Source organism: Aotus nancymaae, unplaced genomic scaffold, assembly GCF_030222135.1.
Source record: "Aotus nancymaae isolate 86718 unplaced genomic scaffold, 86718_ANA_hifiasm-v0.15.2.pri h1tg000040l, whole genome shotgun sequence".
In the NCBI taxonomy this organism is placed as follows: domain Eukaryota; kingdom Metazoa; phylum Chordata; class Mammalia; order Primates; family Aotidae; genus Aotus; species Aotus nancymaae.
This window is the reverse complement of record NW_026988454.1, coordinates 107,173,825-107,190,824: the sequence shown is the minus strand read 5'-3', so window position 1 is coordinate 107,190,824 and position 17,000 is coordinate 107,173,825. Positions and strand designations below refer to the sequence as shown.

At 35.3% G+C, this 17,000-nt stretch overlaps 1 protein-coding gene across 1 annotated transcript in view; it reads left to right on the top strand.

Moving 5' to 3' along the window:
* Positions 1 to 15,561, top strand: part of GFRAL (GDNF family receptor alpha like) — a 99,180-nt gene extending 83,619 nt beyond the window's left edge. Inside the window, exons 9-11 of the mRNA XM_012441649.2 lie at positions 11,540 to 11,635; positions 11,739 to 11,811; positions 14,122 to 15,561. Of these exons, the coding sequence (XP_012297072.2) occupies positions 11,540 to 11,635; positions 11,739 to 11,811; positions 14,122 to 14,185 (233 nt within the window). The 3' untranslated portion in view covers positions 14,186 to 15,561. The remainder of the gene's footprint in view (positions 1 to 11,539; positions 11,636 to 11,738; positions 11,812 to 14,121) is intronic.
* The last annotated feature ends 1,439 nt before the right edge of the window (positions 15,562 to 17,000 follow it).

Genomic DNA, 17,000 nt, shown 5'->3' with positions numbered 1-17,000 from the left:
TTCCTTTTAATTGTTTTTGTTATTTTAATACTGCCAGGTAGCCAAAAGGGAACTTTTGAGGTGGTAACATCTCTTACTGATCCAAATATGTTTTTCTTCAGTTGGTAAAACTGGCTTAGCATGTCTGGTTCTTCTCCACCAGCTGATTTTCAAAGGAGTTTACATGTTAAACATAGAACTCCCCAACCTCTCCCTCTTCCAGTCCTTCCCCCAGCTCACCTCACAAATTAGGAACTTCAATTCTACTAGCACACTATAATGTTGTTTATCATCTGATTTCTCTTTTTCATTTCCAAAATCATGAGTTTTTCTCTCTCTATGAGTTATCTACATCCTGACTGTATAAATATCTTTAATTTTTTTTATTATTTTTTAAACTACATGTTAAGTTCAGGGGTACATGTGCAGGTTTGTTATACAGATTATATGTCATGGGGGTTTGTTGTACAGATTATTTCATCACTCAGGTATTAAGCCTAGTACCTATTAGTTATTTTTCCTGATCCTCTCTCTCCTCTCACCCTCCACCCTCCAAAAGATCCCAGCCAGCATGTATTATTCCCCTCTATGTGTCCGACCATATATTGAAAGGGCACAGAAAAGTTTTTGAAATTATGGATGGCTAGTACTTATCTCTACTTTTCCCTTTCCCTATTAAATCAAAACCTGCAGCAATAGAACCCAGAATCTTCCATTGCTCCATAGGTAATACTTACGGTTTACTAGTGGTTACGCTAGCAAAACATAATTTCTTAATTAAAAAAAAAAAAAGCTCCTGTTGTATGTTTACCTTCTGCAAGATACCTCACAAGTCTTGCCTCATTTAATCCCCACACAAAAAAATAAGTATTATTATTCTAAAATTTCCTAGGATAGAAAACTGGAGCACAAAAGAGTCAGAAAAAAAAGAAGGAAAAACAAAAGTAGAAATTTTAGAGCAAGGTCTTCAATCCATGGTTTGAAGTCAAAAGTTGACCCCTTTCTACTATGCTGCCTATTCTTCACTGTGCTCTGTTATCTATGTTTCCTAGGAGCCTATTTTTATTTCAAATTCTAATTATGTATTTGTGGGTATATGTAAAGTGATATATCAGCTGGAAAATCCACATTTACAGAAGGCGCTAATACCTCATATGGTAATGCACTATTGTAAGGTGTTTATGAATAAAGGGAATGTGGCCCTAACTGATGTGGTATAATTTAAATCTCAGTAGAGATAGTAATGTTACATCCTATACTTTTGAAAATATGGTGGACTTTAAATTAACACTGGTGCATAATAAATGAGGAGTGACTGCAATTAACACATATCTCACTGCCTAATGTTTCCCAAAAAAGAAGGGAAATCATTCCCATTTCCAAGGTGGAAATATTCTTCAAGGCTCTCCTAAACTTTCTCCAAGTTCACTTTCCTCCTTTCTCACCTTTCTTTAAACCCTTTTCACTTTTTCTTTTTTCACCTGCAAGCCTATTGACAGGTATATAAGAGAAGAGAAAATAAAAAGCTAGTGTTTTTTTTTTTGTTGTTGTTGTTTTTGAGACGGAGTTTCGCTCTTGTTACCCAGGCTGGAGTGCAATGGCGCGATCTCGGCTCACCGCAACCTCTGCCTCCTGGTTTCAGGCAATTCTCCTGCCTCAGCCTCCTGCGTAGCTGGGACTACAGGCACGCGCCACCGTGCCCAGCTAATTTTTTGTATTTTTAGTAGAGACAGGGTTTCACCATGTTGACCAGGATGGTCTCGATCTCTTGACCTCGTGATCCACCCGCCTCGGCCAAAAGCTAGTGTTTTTTAAGCACCTATAATCTGTCAAAATTTTCATCTGTGGTATATTACCCCCCTTAATTAACTTTTTCTATGTTATACACTAACATGCAATTGCCAAATTTCAGTGGCATGCAAAAGCAAAGATTGATTTCTAGGTCACGCTACATGTAGGCACCTGTGGGGGTGACTGCTGAGGTTCTGCTTCCCATTTCTAGACTCAAGCTGAAGGCACAGTTGTTATTGGGAACATGCCATTTTTATGGAAAAGATAAAAACAAGCCACAAGATCACTCTTAAACGTCTGCGTGAACATAATATGTGTTCTTTCTGCTTACATTTTTGACAGATACAAGTCAAGGTGAAGCGCAGTAGTGGAGTAGTAAATATACACCTCCCATAGAAAATGGTGCTCTAACTCACAGGACATTGGATGGTGGATGTATATATCTTTACAGCAAAAGAGAAGTGAATCTTTATAAAAAAAATACAATCCATCCCAATTCCCTTTCTATATAGGAGAAACATGAGGCTCAGAGGTTAAATAAACTATTATAGACTAGTGCATCTAGTGGACGACTCATTTAGGATTGTACTCAAGTTTTTTCTAATTGCACAGCCACTGTTATTGCATTTGCATGGCCAGGTTGAAAAGAGGGGACAGACTTAGTTCTCTCTTCTATTATTTTTTCATCTTACATTCCAACTATTTTCTAAAACATCATGACATCTTAAGGACCTAGGAATAATCTTTGATTTAATCCTCTTCATTTTTTCATATCAAATAAAACTCAACATTGTCTAATGCTTAATAATGATACAATTTTTTGAGCACAATTTCAAAGTTTCTTCACCTATTGTTTCATTTAATTTTGAGTCGTAAGTTTTGTGGTAGGCACTATATCATTTTAAAGACAAAGGGCTAGACATGATGGCTCACCCATGTAATCCTAGAGCTTTGGGAGGCCAAGGTAAGAGGATTGTTTGAGGCCAGTCTGGGCAATAATAGCAAGGCTCTGTCTCTAGAAAAAATTAAAGTAAGTAGGGTGTGGTGACATGGCCCTGTAGTCCTAGCTACTTAGGAGGCTGAGACAGGAGGATTGCTTGAGCCCAGGAGTTCAAAGTTGTACTGAAGTATGATTGTGTAAGCTGGGCAACAAAGCAAGGTCATATATATATGACCTACCACCCACTGTCCCTCTCCTAGTCCCCCCCAACAGACTCCAATGTGTGATGCTTCCTTCCCTGTGTCCATGTGTTCTCATTGTTCAACACCTGCCTATGAGTGAGAACATGCGGTGTTTGATTTTCTGTTCTTGTGTCAGTTTGCTGAGAATGATGGTTTCCAGATTCATCCATGTCCCTACAAAGGACACAAACTCATCATTTTTTATGGCTGCATAGTGTTCCATGGTGTATGTGTGCCACATTTTCCTTGTCCAGTCTATCATCGATGGGCATTTGGGCTGGTTCCAGGTCTTTGCTATTGTAAACAGTGCCGCTATGAACATATGTGTGCATGTGTCCTTATAGTAGACCGATTTATAATCCTTTGGATATATACCCAGTAATGGGATTGCTGGGTCAAATGGAATTTCTATTTCTAGGTCCTTGAGGAGTCACCACACTGTCTTCCACAATGGTTGAACTAATTTACACTCCCACCAACAGTGTAAAAGTGTTCCTATTTCTCCACATCCTCTCCAGCATCTGTTCTCTCCAGATTTTTTAATGATTGCCATTCTAACTGGCATGAGATGGTATCTTATCTCAATAAAAAAAGGATAAAAACATGAGGGAGAAATCTCAGTAACTTGCCTAAAATGACTGAGTGGGGGTGAAGTAGAGCTTGTTTTTAATCCATATCGGATGCTAACACTTGTGCTACTATGCTCTGCGTCATTCTGCTTTCCAATGAAAATCTCTGTTTTAAATATAACCTACACTTTCTTGACTCCAGCTTCTGTTGCCTATTTTTAGTTTTTATCCTCTATGTCTAAGTTTCTGCTGTAACTTTCTAGTTCGATTTCACTCACTCAACCATCCTATATACCATGACTAGACTAATTCTTAAACTCTGCCTTGGTCACTTTTGTGTGCAGAAGATATTCATTGCTCTCACTTCTTCCCACTTTCCTACTTCCCTCATCTAAACTCCTTCATCTGATTTCCAAGGAAACCCAGAGTGCAAATTATTCTTATTTCTTGCAAGTTCTCAAAGTGTACCATTTACCTGGTTGTCGCTTATTAATTCAACTTGCTTTATTCATTTTTCTCCTTACTGGAAACTACATCAAGAACTTTATGAGAGCAAGTTCATGTATCATTCTATGAATATTTCCCATTATTGATTGTCATTATGCTATCTTTGAAGTAGGAAGTAATTACTTACTTAGGTAATCTTTACTTGGGTCCAAAGTTGGTGCCAGCAACCATCACATGGTTCTGTGGACATTTACAGGTAGCTGGAATAAATGATCCATGAATTCAGTTCTGGTTCTGCTGTAATGGCTCTCCTAAATAGACAGCAGATTCTAAATTCTCCATATCTCATGGGGACACATTGAGAAATTGAAGAATGTCAGATTAACTGGCAGCAAAAGGGATTGATGTTGCATCATATTGAGCTCTCTGAGGAACAGTAGGAGTAGCATTTGAAAGGTCAGGCATCTTTCGAACCACAGGGTGAAAAGTTTGCTTGAACACATGGACACATAGAGGGAAACAACACACATGGGGGCCTACTGGAGGGTGGAGGGTGGGAAGAAGAAAAGGATTAAAAAAAATTACTAATGGGTCCTAGGTTTAATACCTGGATGATAAAATAGTCTGCACAACAAATCTCCATGACACAAGTTCACCTATGTAACAAACCTACACATGTACCCTTGGACTTAAAAATTAAAACAATAGAATAACATAAAATAAGTAACTAAAAAAGAAAAAAAAAAGAAAAATTTGCTTGGCTTCCAGAAATAGAGACGAAGATAAATCATGGTGCCTGACAGTTGTATATGTGTGTCCAGTAGAGGTAAGGATTATAAATTAGTACTTTCATTTATCAACACTAAATATTTTCAGCACTACGTTCTCTTGCCTTTTATTGACTAAGCAAAAATAAAGATCCTCAATGAACATCTTGTGCCTGCACAAAGTTTATAAATCCTTGCAATTTAATCACATCCATGTTTTCCAATTTGTTTTCTTGGATTCTAAAATATGTCCCCTGGAGAAAGTGAATTTAGGCAATTTATACAACTATATTATGTTTAAAAAAACTGAAAAATACTTGCAGCAAAAATTTATATACTATGTCTAACCCAGAATTTTCTAAATTCATTTACTTGTGGGTTCTTTTGATTGCCTAACCCATAAAAGTATTTTGCAGAACTAGTGTTTTATGGTGCATAAAAACTCTGCCTCTTCCAAAAAATTGTGAAATTTACTGTGTCCCCTTGAAAATAGAAAATTACAGAGGGTTCTACTCTAGTAAAATGGCCTGGGAAAATCTTTTCCAGGAGGTGGTCTTTAGGCAGAACCTGAAGAAAGAGAAGGAGTCTGCTCTAGAAAGAGACAATAATAAGGGATAAGTGCTCCAGCAGTAAAGATAATATTTAATGTGCTCGGTAAACTACAAGGAAGTAAGAGAGAGATGAAGGAAGGAAAGGAGGGAAGGAGGGAGGAAAGAAGCCTTTTGGTGGCTGGAATGAAATGGGCAAAGACAAGATTTAACGTCCCAAAGAGATTTCTAGGGTTTAGATCATGTAAGACTTTCTAGACATGGTAGAGTCTTTAGGTTTTTATTTAAGTTCAGTGAGAGGCCATTTGAAAATCTGAAGTAGGGGATATAAATGATTTCATTTGGATGTTTAATAGATCACCCTGATTGCTTTCACTGGAGGCAGGCAGAAGTGAAAACAGAAAAAACGTTGAGATTATTGGGGATAGTTGTTGAAGCACCTCTGTTGGAATATGAGGATCACTTTAGCTAGTTCAGTGGAGTTTGCAATGAGGAAGAATAAAGATACCTATTTACGTAAAGTTAACAAGGCAAACTGGCTAACAGGATACGTGATTGAAAGAAGGAGAAAAAAATCTAGGATAATTTCCAGATTATCGGAATGATGTGGATGGGCTATATCATTTACTGAGATGAGAAACACAATGAGAGAAGTTAGTATAGTAAGAGGAAACCTAAATTTAGTTTACAACTTGTTAAATTTGAGATGGTTATAGGATATACAAGCAAAAATATCAAGAAGATAACTGAATATGAATCTGTAGTCCACTTAAAATCATTGGAAAATTGACATCACTCAGTGAGATTATTAGGTTTCTTCTTACTAAAGGGGAAGTGCAGGACTGAATCTTATTAAAGGGAAGGGCCAGGGCTGAACTCCAAACTTTTGAAGTTGAAGACAGCAGGATAAGCCAATGAAGAAGAATATTTGAAATAGCCAAGTAGGCCTTAACTGATCTTGAAAGAACAATTTCAGTGGAATAGTGAAGCAAAAACCTGTTTGGAAGGGTTGTAAAGTGAAATGGGTTGAGGAATAGAGACAATTATCGAGACAACTCTTTCAAGACATTTGCTATTGAAAGATAGTCACAAAAGGAAAAAGGTAATTGTCCTATTGACAGTTTAATGCAGTAGTATGAGATCTTTTCAAGATGGCTTGAAAATGTACTAATGACAAAGGAAGGAGAACTAGAGGTAAGAAAATATTTTCTGAGCCTTCAGCTTTTGAATGGTCTTTGGGTAGTGACCGCAAAGACATCAAATCTGGTGTATTTTCACACCACATACATCAATACTGAAAGAGTGCATGTGGATCACTTCTTAAAAAAATCTCCACTGTCAATAGTAAATGCTCGCTAAATACTTGTTGAAGAAAGATAGGAAAGAGAAAAGGAGGGGGAGAAGGAAAAGAAGAAAAATGAGAAGAACCAAAAAGGAATCCCATATTTTATCCTTGTTTTCCCTTCTTTTCTTATTATAATTGTGCCTTCTTTCTGATGGAGTTCTCCAACAGCTGTTAGCCTAATAATAATTTTAATACATTTTAATCCTCAAAACAATCTTGCAAACATAGGTAATATTATTTTACATATACAAAAACCAAGGCTCAGGAGAATTCATAAGATGTTTTAATTGTTTTAGATATCTCTAGCCCAGTGGCCAAGATGATTAATTCTTTGCACATCAGGAAACAAACTTAATTGTAAGAATTAACCTCCAGGTAAAATAATTGCTTAGCAAATTTTTGTTGATTGGGTGACCATGTGGACTGCAGCTGGGAGACTAAATTTATATTTTAAGAAATGGTGAAAAATATCCGAGTTATGTGAAGACACTTGACTAATGCCAGTTAAAGATAAGAAAAAGCTAAACATAAACAATCATACACTACACGGTGACAGATGTGCTATTTCAAATGTGAATGTTGCAAATATACACTCTGTGGCCTACTAGATAATTGCATGAGCACAGTATTGTGATAGCCTTCTTATATTGTACATTAGACAGACATAGTATCTATTCACAAAAAGGTTACTCTCTAAGGATGATTAATAACATATTTCATACATTATATTGAGCTTTCTCCTACGGATTTGCAAATATGTGTGCAGGGAAGAGATACTGCAATTATTCATTTCTTTTCCATTTCAAAATTCAGTAATTTATAAAACTTTCTGGATTATCTCATTATTCCAAATGACTATGAAGACTCTCTAAAAGGTATCTCTTTTATTTTTCCTAACTCTCTTGCCTCCGTTGTTTTCAATCAGCCTATGAAAAGAATGTATATATGTAAACTAGCCAGGTAAAATTTTACACATTTTCCAAAGTGTAGACGTTAGTGAGTTACTCAATGTCAAATGAAGACATCAAAACCTATCTACAATGGTACTGTCACTTACATATATTTTTCAGTAAAAATATTCCATACATTGAAAATCTCCACATATGAAATATAAAGTTTTGAAATTTATAAATTACAGTACAAACTATTTTCATTCATCGTATTTATTACAAACTCACCTAGTGCTTGTGTATTTTATAATTCTAAGTAAAAATTACTGATCAATTTTGTGAACTTAGTTTTTTTCCCATTAAACTCATTCTAGATACAGGCATTTTCCCCCCAAGCTGACTCTTCTAAATTATGTTTTAATTAAAATGAAATGAAGGTCTGTAAATTTGCAGTTGGTGATATGTTTAATCTCTATTTCAAATTATATCTCAAGTATTCTGACATTTATTTCTAAATCACTGCTTTGTCTCTGATCTACCACAACTTTTACAATGCATTTACCATTTCATATCAATTATACAAGGAGCGTTTCAGTCTCCATGAACTCTCAACTACTATTGCACAAGGATTTTGGAAAAAAAATAATACTAACGCTCACCTCTCCATAGCTCATTTGAGGAGAATACTATCTAAATTTGTTCCTAATGCAAGATTTAATTTAATCTTGATTTCCCATCAAATGTACAGGGATTTTACAATATAGTTCATAATCGTGTTTAATTTCTCCAGGGTACAACTTAAGATAAACAAGTCACTGACAGTGTTTATCTATAAATATAGCAGATGGTGTAGGACTGAGGTTAGTTATCAACTTTGCCGACTTTAATTTCATGGTTATAAAATGCTGTAAACCTCACTGTTTATAAAAGGCAGGGAAGGAACCCCAGTGGGCCTCAGTAGCCAAGAAACCCTCGGTAACATTAATCTCTCTAACTGATATTCGGTATCCTCCTAGGGTGCAATATTTAAGATTGTGGAGTGATTGCTAGACGCATTTAAATTTTCACTGGGATCATTAGCTAACATTTCTGTCATTGATCTAATATAACTTTGTTAATGAGTTCCATGTGAGAGGAATTTAGTAAATGAGATGATTCTTTCTAAACTGTGCTAGGTGAATGTTTAACAATCACTTAGGGCAGTTACATATCTTTAAAAAAGGCCTTTTTTTTCAAAATAATAACTTTTTTCTTTTGCAAAGATGAACTGTGACATCCAACTAGACTAAATGTACTTAAGGATAGAATTTCATAAGGAAAAACTATAGCATCATTTAAATAATTAGTCATCTAATATATATTTAGGCTATAAATCTAGCTGCAACTTTTCTTTAAAAAGGCCATAGGACTTAAAAAGAAGTAAAGCTGTTGATTCTTCATATTCTGAATTGATTTAAATATATAATTTTATTGTGATTATTTGTTTTGCTGAAAGTCCATATAATCAATGTGATTAAAATTAATTTTTAAAGGACCCCTTATTAAAAGTATTATTTAAAATTTCTCAATTTTTTTCATTTCAACTTTATAGTGAATAATAAATTATTTTACAGTCACAAATGTAATAATAATTCACAACTTCTACCTTTTGAGACAGAGTCTCACTCTGTTGCCAGGCTGGAGAGTGCAGTGGTGCAATCTAGGCTCATTGCAACCTCTGCCTCCTGGGTTCAAGACAGTTGTCTTGCCTCAGCCTCCAGAGTAGCTGGTATTACAGGCATGCACCACCATGCCTGGCTAATTTTTGTATTTTCAGTAGAGACGGGGTTTCACCATGTTGGTCAGGATGGTCTCAATCTCTTGACCTCATGATTCACCCGCCTCAGCTTCCCAAAGTGACTTTTACATTCTTAAGTGGTTTACTTTTCATTCTAAGAAGAAAAGGCATTTTGTTTTTTTTTTTCTAGAGTCAGGGTCTTGCTTTTTCACCCAGGCTGGACTGTAGTAGCTTGCCCACTCCTGGGTTCAAGTGATCCTAACACCTCAGCCTCCAGAGAAGTTAGGACTATAGGTGTGCACCACTATGCCCAGCTAATCTTTAAATGTTTTAGAGATAGGATCTTGCTATTTTGGCCAGTCTGGCCTCAAACTCCTGGACTCAAGTGATCTTCCTACCTTAGCCTTCCAAAGTGCCGGTATTGTAGGGATCAGCCATGGTGGAGGCTTCTTAAATAGATGATAATCCAATATGCAAGTTGGAGACTAAAACTATTTGACTAAAAAAAAATGGCTTAACTGTATTTGAGTTCAGACCACTTGAGAATGAGTTTTCTAACAACAAAATCCTTGGTTACTTTTTTGGTCTTATATTGGGCTGCTTCTCTCTGATCCACTCTGGGAGATTTATTACTGTTCTGAAACTCCAACCCATCTGTCTACTGATTATTGTTAACATAGTGCTCAAATCTTGGCTCCCAGTAAGTTGTCTTCTGAACACCAGCAGCCCGAGGTGGAGAGAGAACTGAATGGAACATTTGGTAATACAATCATGTACCTCATAAGGACATTTTGTTCAATGACAGACTATACATCACTGGTCCTGTAAGATTATAATACCGTATTTTTATAGTATCTCTTCTATGTTTAGATGTTTAAATACACAAATATTTACCATTGCATTAAAGTTGCCTATGGTATTTAGTCCAATAACACTCACTGTGCATGTTTGCAGTCTAAGTGCAAAGACTATATTGTATAGCCTAGGCCTGTGGTAGGCTATATCATCCAGGTTTGTGTAAGTATACTCTGTGATGTTCACACAAGGACAAAATTGCCTAAGCATTGATTCCTCAGCACATATCCCCACATTAAGCAATGCATGGCTGTAGATTTTCTTATCTCCCTTCCTGCTCAGAACCTGTTGTCACCAGTTTTCACTGGATGTAAAGTCCCACTGTTTGATACATTCGGTTTTGTAAACAGCTGTCTACTCAGAGTCGGGTCTCAAAAATGCATGAAACATCTGTAACAGAAGATAGCAAAACCTCTCTAAAGTGGAAGCTTTATCTCATTTTTCTTACTGGCTCAACACCAACTTTAATGTTCATTACATAAATTGGTTACTGAGCTGTTGGTGTGTTTGACATTCATATTTGTGTCCAATTAAGTCAAAACTAGCAGTGATTTCACTTTAAAGTTATCGATAAAAAAATCACCTAAAAGAGATCTATCAGTTAATTTTAACAATTGCATCTTTCTGTCTTTAAAGTAGAAAAGCCAGAGAAAAGACTGCCTGTACAGGGAAGGATTTCTTTTTATGACCTGGCTACTCTCAAGTACGATTTCAGAGTTGTGAGGCTATTGGAAACTGGTTGGAATGTATTTCTCAGAAACATGGCCAAGAAGACTAGCGCCTCAGAATGGGCAGGAATGCTCTGAAGGGGGCAAAAATAGGTAACAGGAGAAACTGAAAGTTTAACTAACGGAGAGAAAAAGAAAAAGAGACAGAACAGGGGAAATAAGCAAAACTAGGTATTCCAGTATCTGAGTGTAGAGTTACATGGAGAGGCTGGTTTAGGGACTATCTTTTATGGGAATTTATATACATAGTAAGTAGGTCTGAGGAAAATGAAATATTCTTAAAAGCACATTAAAACAATCACTCTCATAAAGAAAGGATCTTTTTCAATTTCCCAAAGGATGGTCTAAACTCACTATCTTTTATTTTTCTTGTCTGTATATAAGATACAATGAGTTATGTTATAAAATATAGTCATTGTACTAATCTTGGTTTGTAAAAAAAAAAAAAAGTCTTATATAGGGAAATTATCTGATTAAAAGGGAAAAACAAGCTATTAAAATTTAGGAACATTGTTTCTAGTTTTATTCAAATCTATCAGATTAAAATAATGTAATAGAAATAAATTGCTGCCTTATAAGATAAAGCAAATTGTAACCCATACAATGAAAATAATGTATAATATGTAAATACTTTCATCTCATTTTTATGATTTTATTTCAGATTATCCAACCCTGTCTAATGTCAAAGGCATGGCATTGTATACAAGAAAACATGCAAAGAAAATCACTTTAACTGGATTTCATTCCCCCTTCAGTGGTCAGTTAAAAATCAGTCCTTTATCATATTTATATTATTTATTTCCTCTAAAAATCCAGTGCTTATTTTTTTCTTAATCTTTTTTGTTTGTTTGTTTTCCTAGGAGAAGTAATCTATGCTGCCATGTGCATGACAGTCACCTGTGGAATCCTTCTCTTGGTTATGGTCAAGCTGAGGTAACTGAATATAAATCAGAAGGAAAGGGCTGAAAGGGAGTCACTTAGCTGTGTTAAAGCATGTTGCACAATGGCTGAGCTTACAAAAAGCCTGAGAATGAAAGCTTCTCTGTTAAGACATACTAAATCAAGTTTTATGTGACATAGGTTCATGGAAACGTTACTTTCAGTCTTCATACGTAAGGGAAATGTGATCATAGGAGATTTTTTATGTTGCATTTAATAAGCACACATGCATTGTATGTTCCCTCCAATTAAACTCTTATCAGTCTTTCCCCTTGGCTTCCCTACCAAATCCAAATTGAACTTTGCTGCATTCATTATCCAAAGTATTCGCATGATTGATAGGCTCACATAACTGACTTGTTGCTTACTACATACAATTTATATTTAACCAAAGATGTATTCTTTACTCAAATTTCTTATATGCTAATACATTTTGTTTTTAATATCCATTTATTGAAAGAGACATTTAATAAGACCACACAGAGTGCATTAGAAAGACATTACTGTTGCCTCATGTTAATTTATTCTCCAAATCTTGGCTGCTTTTATTGCTGGAATGTAGTAATGCTCCAGCAGGCATGTGAGACATTGAGATGAGATATACATCAACCTCTAGATTTCTAAATGTCTAGGGTTTAAAATTTTTCCACTTATTTGGCATTTACAACTATACATAAAGGAGTGTAGACTTGCCTTTAATTAAAAAAACAAAAATCTCTTATTTAAAGATCAATCATGTCCATTTGCTTATTCTTTATACATATGGGTACATGTCTGTAAAATTTGAGTAGCATACATATTAATGAAGAAATATACATAAGTGTGTATAAGGCCATATATACATGAAAGTACATACACAAACGATATTCTATCAGTAAGGCTGGACCTTTCAGAGGAACAGAAGTATTCATTGGAGATTTACTTATGGCATTTGACACCTAGAAAGATTAATTCAGTCAACTATACAATGCATGTAAACATATCTTGCTCCTCCAGAGATCTCAGACTTAAAAAGGCCTTGACAATCAGGCAAATAAAAGACTAACATGAGAAGTTGTATGGTGATACTAAGAGGTCAGGTACATACAAACATCCTAATTTATCTATTTTTAAATGCAGTGCCAGCTAAACAAAATGTATCCACTCTTTGGATCATTTAATTTGATGTTAATGAAACCAGTACCAAAACACACTACTTTTCTCCAAGGTCTTAAAAGGTATATTTGTACGAGAAGATATTTCATGGGTTCTGAGATATGGTTTGAAAGCCAAATAATTGGAGTCCATTGCTAAGAGAGAAAAATAGCATTTGGAATTTAAGTCCTTGAGAACACTATTCAGTTACTATGCCTGCCTAGATATTCCATGACAAACATTGTTTCAAAGAAATATGGACAGTTTTCTGGCCTAGCAAAAAATCTTCCTTTAATGGTTCTCAATCTTTACTTCTTAACTACATACATAATGTGTAAAGTTTACACCTGTTCCATGATCCCATTGGTTTTTACATATTACAGTTGTGCTACAAATAAATAAGGTATAAACTGACTACTCATAATTCCCTATGTATTCACTGTAACTTCATCTCCTTTCTCACCTGCTTAAGAGACATATCCTTTTTTAGTTGGCATTGGGGGTGTTATTATGGATAAATATTTTGAATTAATTCTAATGTGTATTTTAAAGCAAATTATTTGTACAATTAAATATATTTGCGTTTAGTTACAAATCATGTCCTTATAATTTAAAATTTATCATAATGTGTAATCTGAAAACTCCAGACCTAAGGTGAAAGAGACCAAAGTTAAAGCCATTATAAAAAGTACAAACTGAAACACAAGCATCACTGGCAATAAAACCTGTGTTGCCCACACCTGGACAATAATGCTCCCTAATGAAAGAAGGATAGTTGCTATTTCAGACATTGTACACTCATCTAAGAGTCAGGCCTAATCTATGTGAATACCTATTTTCTGTAAAGAATAAGATACTTGTATTTGTTTCATTTCATGCTATATTAAAACAGCGATAAGCCTTCAAAGAAGTTTGCAGAGAAACAACTAAAATTTTAAATATTTGTGAAAAAAAGGCCTTTACAAAAATGATAACTTGGACATCATAGTTAGAGGTGTGATGCTCCTTAGGAAGACCATATAATATTTTACTATTGGGACTTTACATTCTGAAACTTAATTAATTTTTTCCTCCAGGTGCAGACTCCAGCAAAAACACAAACACGCACAAGCACATTTGTGAAATCCTTAACACGGCATGTTGTTAACTTTTACTTTTACTTTTATACAGAACTTCCAGAATATCAAATAAAACAAGAGATCCTTCACCGATCCAAATACCTGGAGAACTCTGATTCATTAGGAGTCATGGACCCATAACAATCACTTTCTTTTTCAACTATGTTTTTGGGTGGGGGGAGTTTCACCCTTGTTGCCCAGGCTGGAGTGCAGTGGTGTGATCTCGGCTCATTGCAACCTCTGCCTCCCTGGTTCAAGAAATTCTCCTGGCTCAGCCTCCAGAATAGCTGGGAATACAAGTGCCAGCCACTATGCCCAGCTAATTTTTTGTATATTTAGTAAAGATGGGGTTTTGCCATATTGGCCAGGCTGGTCTCAAACTCCTGACATCAGGTGATCTGCACATCTCAGCCTCCCAAAGTGCTGGGATTACAGGCACGAGCAACTGAGCCCAGCCAACAATCACTTTCTTTAAAGCAAATCCAACAGCTGATCAACACACTATTCCATCTATCATCGAGAAGGCAAATGATAAAACATTGGTTTAAAATATTTTGGTTTATTGAAAACATTGGTTTATTAAAATTAAAATATTGGTTTTAATTTTTAATATTGGTTTATTAAGTATAATATGGCATGGTGATGTTACTTTTTTCTTAATACTCAAGAAAAAATATACAGTGGTATCTTTTACAACACTGGAATAGAAATAAAGTTACCCTTGAAGGCAAAAAGTGTTATCCCAAGTCATATTTTGCATAATTTGCTTTATGATTAATATAAACTCATATTAATTAGTTGCATACTAATATCATACAGTTAGCAGGTTTTCTGATCAATTATATAAGTTCCCATTAACTTGTCAAAAAGAAAATGTTAATACATATATCCAGTTTCTGTGTTATTTGTATATTTTGAACAATTTTGAAATCAGTCACTAGCGTATTAGCATTGACTGACTTTCTACATATATCTGATTAAATGAAAATGTTAAAAAAATTGAAAGTGACATGTTTGAATTTTGTAATTTGAATATTGTTGACTTTTACTTTTTGAGCTTGATATCTCCATTTTACTCTTATAAAATGTAAAACAACTACACTGGCTTAAACAAAGTCAATGTGTACTTCGATAATGATAGAGTTTCGTGAATTAAATCTTTCTAGGCTAACTTCTGCAATAATAAAGTAACACTATCATTGTTACTTTCTATAATATTCCTATACTGTGACTTTTGGCCTGGTTTGACATCAGAGTATAACTGTGATTAGAAAATTGTAGAAAATATGTTTATTAGTTAGAATCTTAATACTTGTTTTCAATCATCTGCAATTATACTGGTACATGTTACTCAGAAAAACCATGAGGCTGCATTATCTATAGGGGCACAGAGGCACAAATATCCAATAACCAGAAGATATTATAATAACTGTGGCATATTTACAATTAAAATTTAAATGGTTTCTGCTCATTTGGTCTCATTTCTATGCTATTCACTACACTTCAGATTAAACTGTCTACATTAAATTAAATTTGAAGTTAACATTTGGCTATGTTTACTCAAAGCAATTGAGAAGCCATCGTTTATCTTTTAAAACAGAGAAGAATAATTTGATGAGTCACAGATGTCTCTCAAGGAGTTCTGTATATTCTAGTGGCTATGCAGAGTATTAAAGTGAAGAGAATGCAGGGATTTCCATCTCCCGATCACTGCTATTTAATTTAGGCATGGTAATGTCTGGGAATACGCACACTGTTCTATGAAAAACTGAGAAAAGAAGTCAAGTTGCTTCTAGAAACATGCTTGTGCTTAGCAGAGAAGGGGAGAACAGACTGTAAAAGGGATGGCTTCCCTAGGAAACGGAATCTTGCTTCTTAGAACAACAAGAATAAGTAGGCAGAACCTCAGAAGAGGGAATCAGCATGAAGAATTGAGGGCACACTAAATAGTCACCTGTCTCTAGAGCAGAGTCCAAATTGAGAAAGTGTAGGACATACAGCTAGGAAACATCAGGACTAAGACACTGAGATACCAGGCTAAAGAGACACTATAAATGTCGAGTGTGGGCCTCTTAGGACATGGTCCCCTCTTCATTGTCTTTCACTCTTCAGTCCTCTGGGAAGCCTTTCCTAATTTGTCCTTCCCTGTAGGTCAAGGATCCTTGTTCAGTGCTTCCCAGCACCGGGTCCTCACCCATCTTAGACTGCTACACTTCACTGCCATGGCTTCATTTATTATTTTTGCTTAGTATATTATAAGCACCCCGACTGAGTCTGTTTGCTCATCTTTGTTTTCTATTCCTTAGCACATAGTGTATGCTCAATAAATAAGTGTACGGTGACAGAGTTGCTTCATTTGGAATGCTAAAGTGCTGCAAAATAATTTTGAGCAGATTTTTGAATAAAAAAAGTTATGCTAGCAGATATAGAAATGATGGACTAGAGAGTATTAAAACTGATGTTGAAGAGACTGCTTAAAAATGTACTAAAATAGCTAACACATATGGAAAGCACTAATTTATTGCACTGTTATTCGTTCAACACTTACTAATTGAGCATATACTATGTATCAGTCACTGTACTAGGAACTGGAGATACAATTCTGATCACAGTCTTCTAGGAAATTTGAAAAACAAAGTAAACAAAATAAGTTTTGAAAGTGATAGATGCCATAAAGAAGTGAACAGGCTGCAGTGATAGTAGAGTGATGTGAAGAGAAAACTTAGCATTGATGTGAGAGAATGGAAGGCACTGCATAAATCTCATAATTTAGAATCAGTGGAGACTTGGGGTCAGATATTTGTATGAGCTGAGATTGTAAGGATCATGGTAGGAATGAGTGTTGAATATACTTTTGTGCCATTAGGTAAAGCAGGGTGCCAGTTAGAAAACTGGCTCATACAAGTGGAACTTGGAATGGGAAAGGGCAAT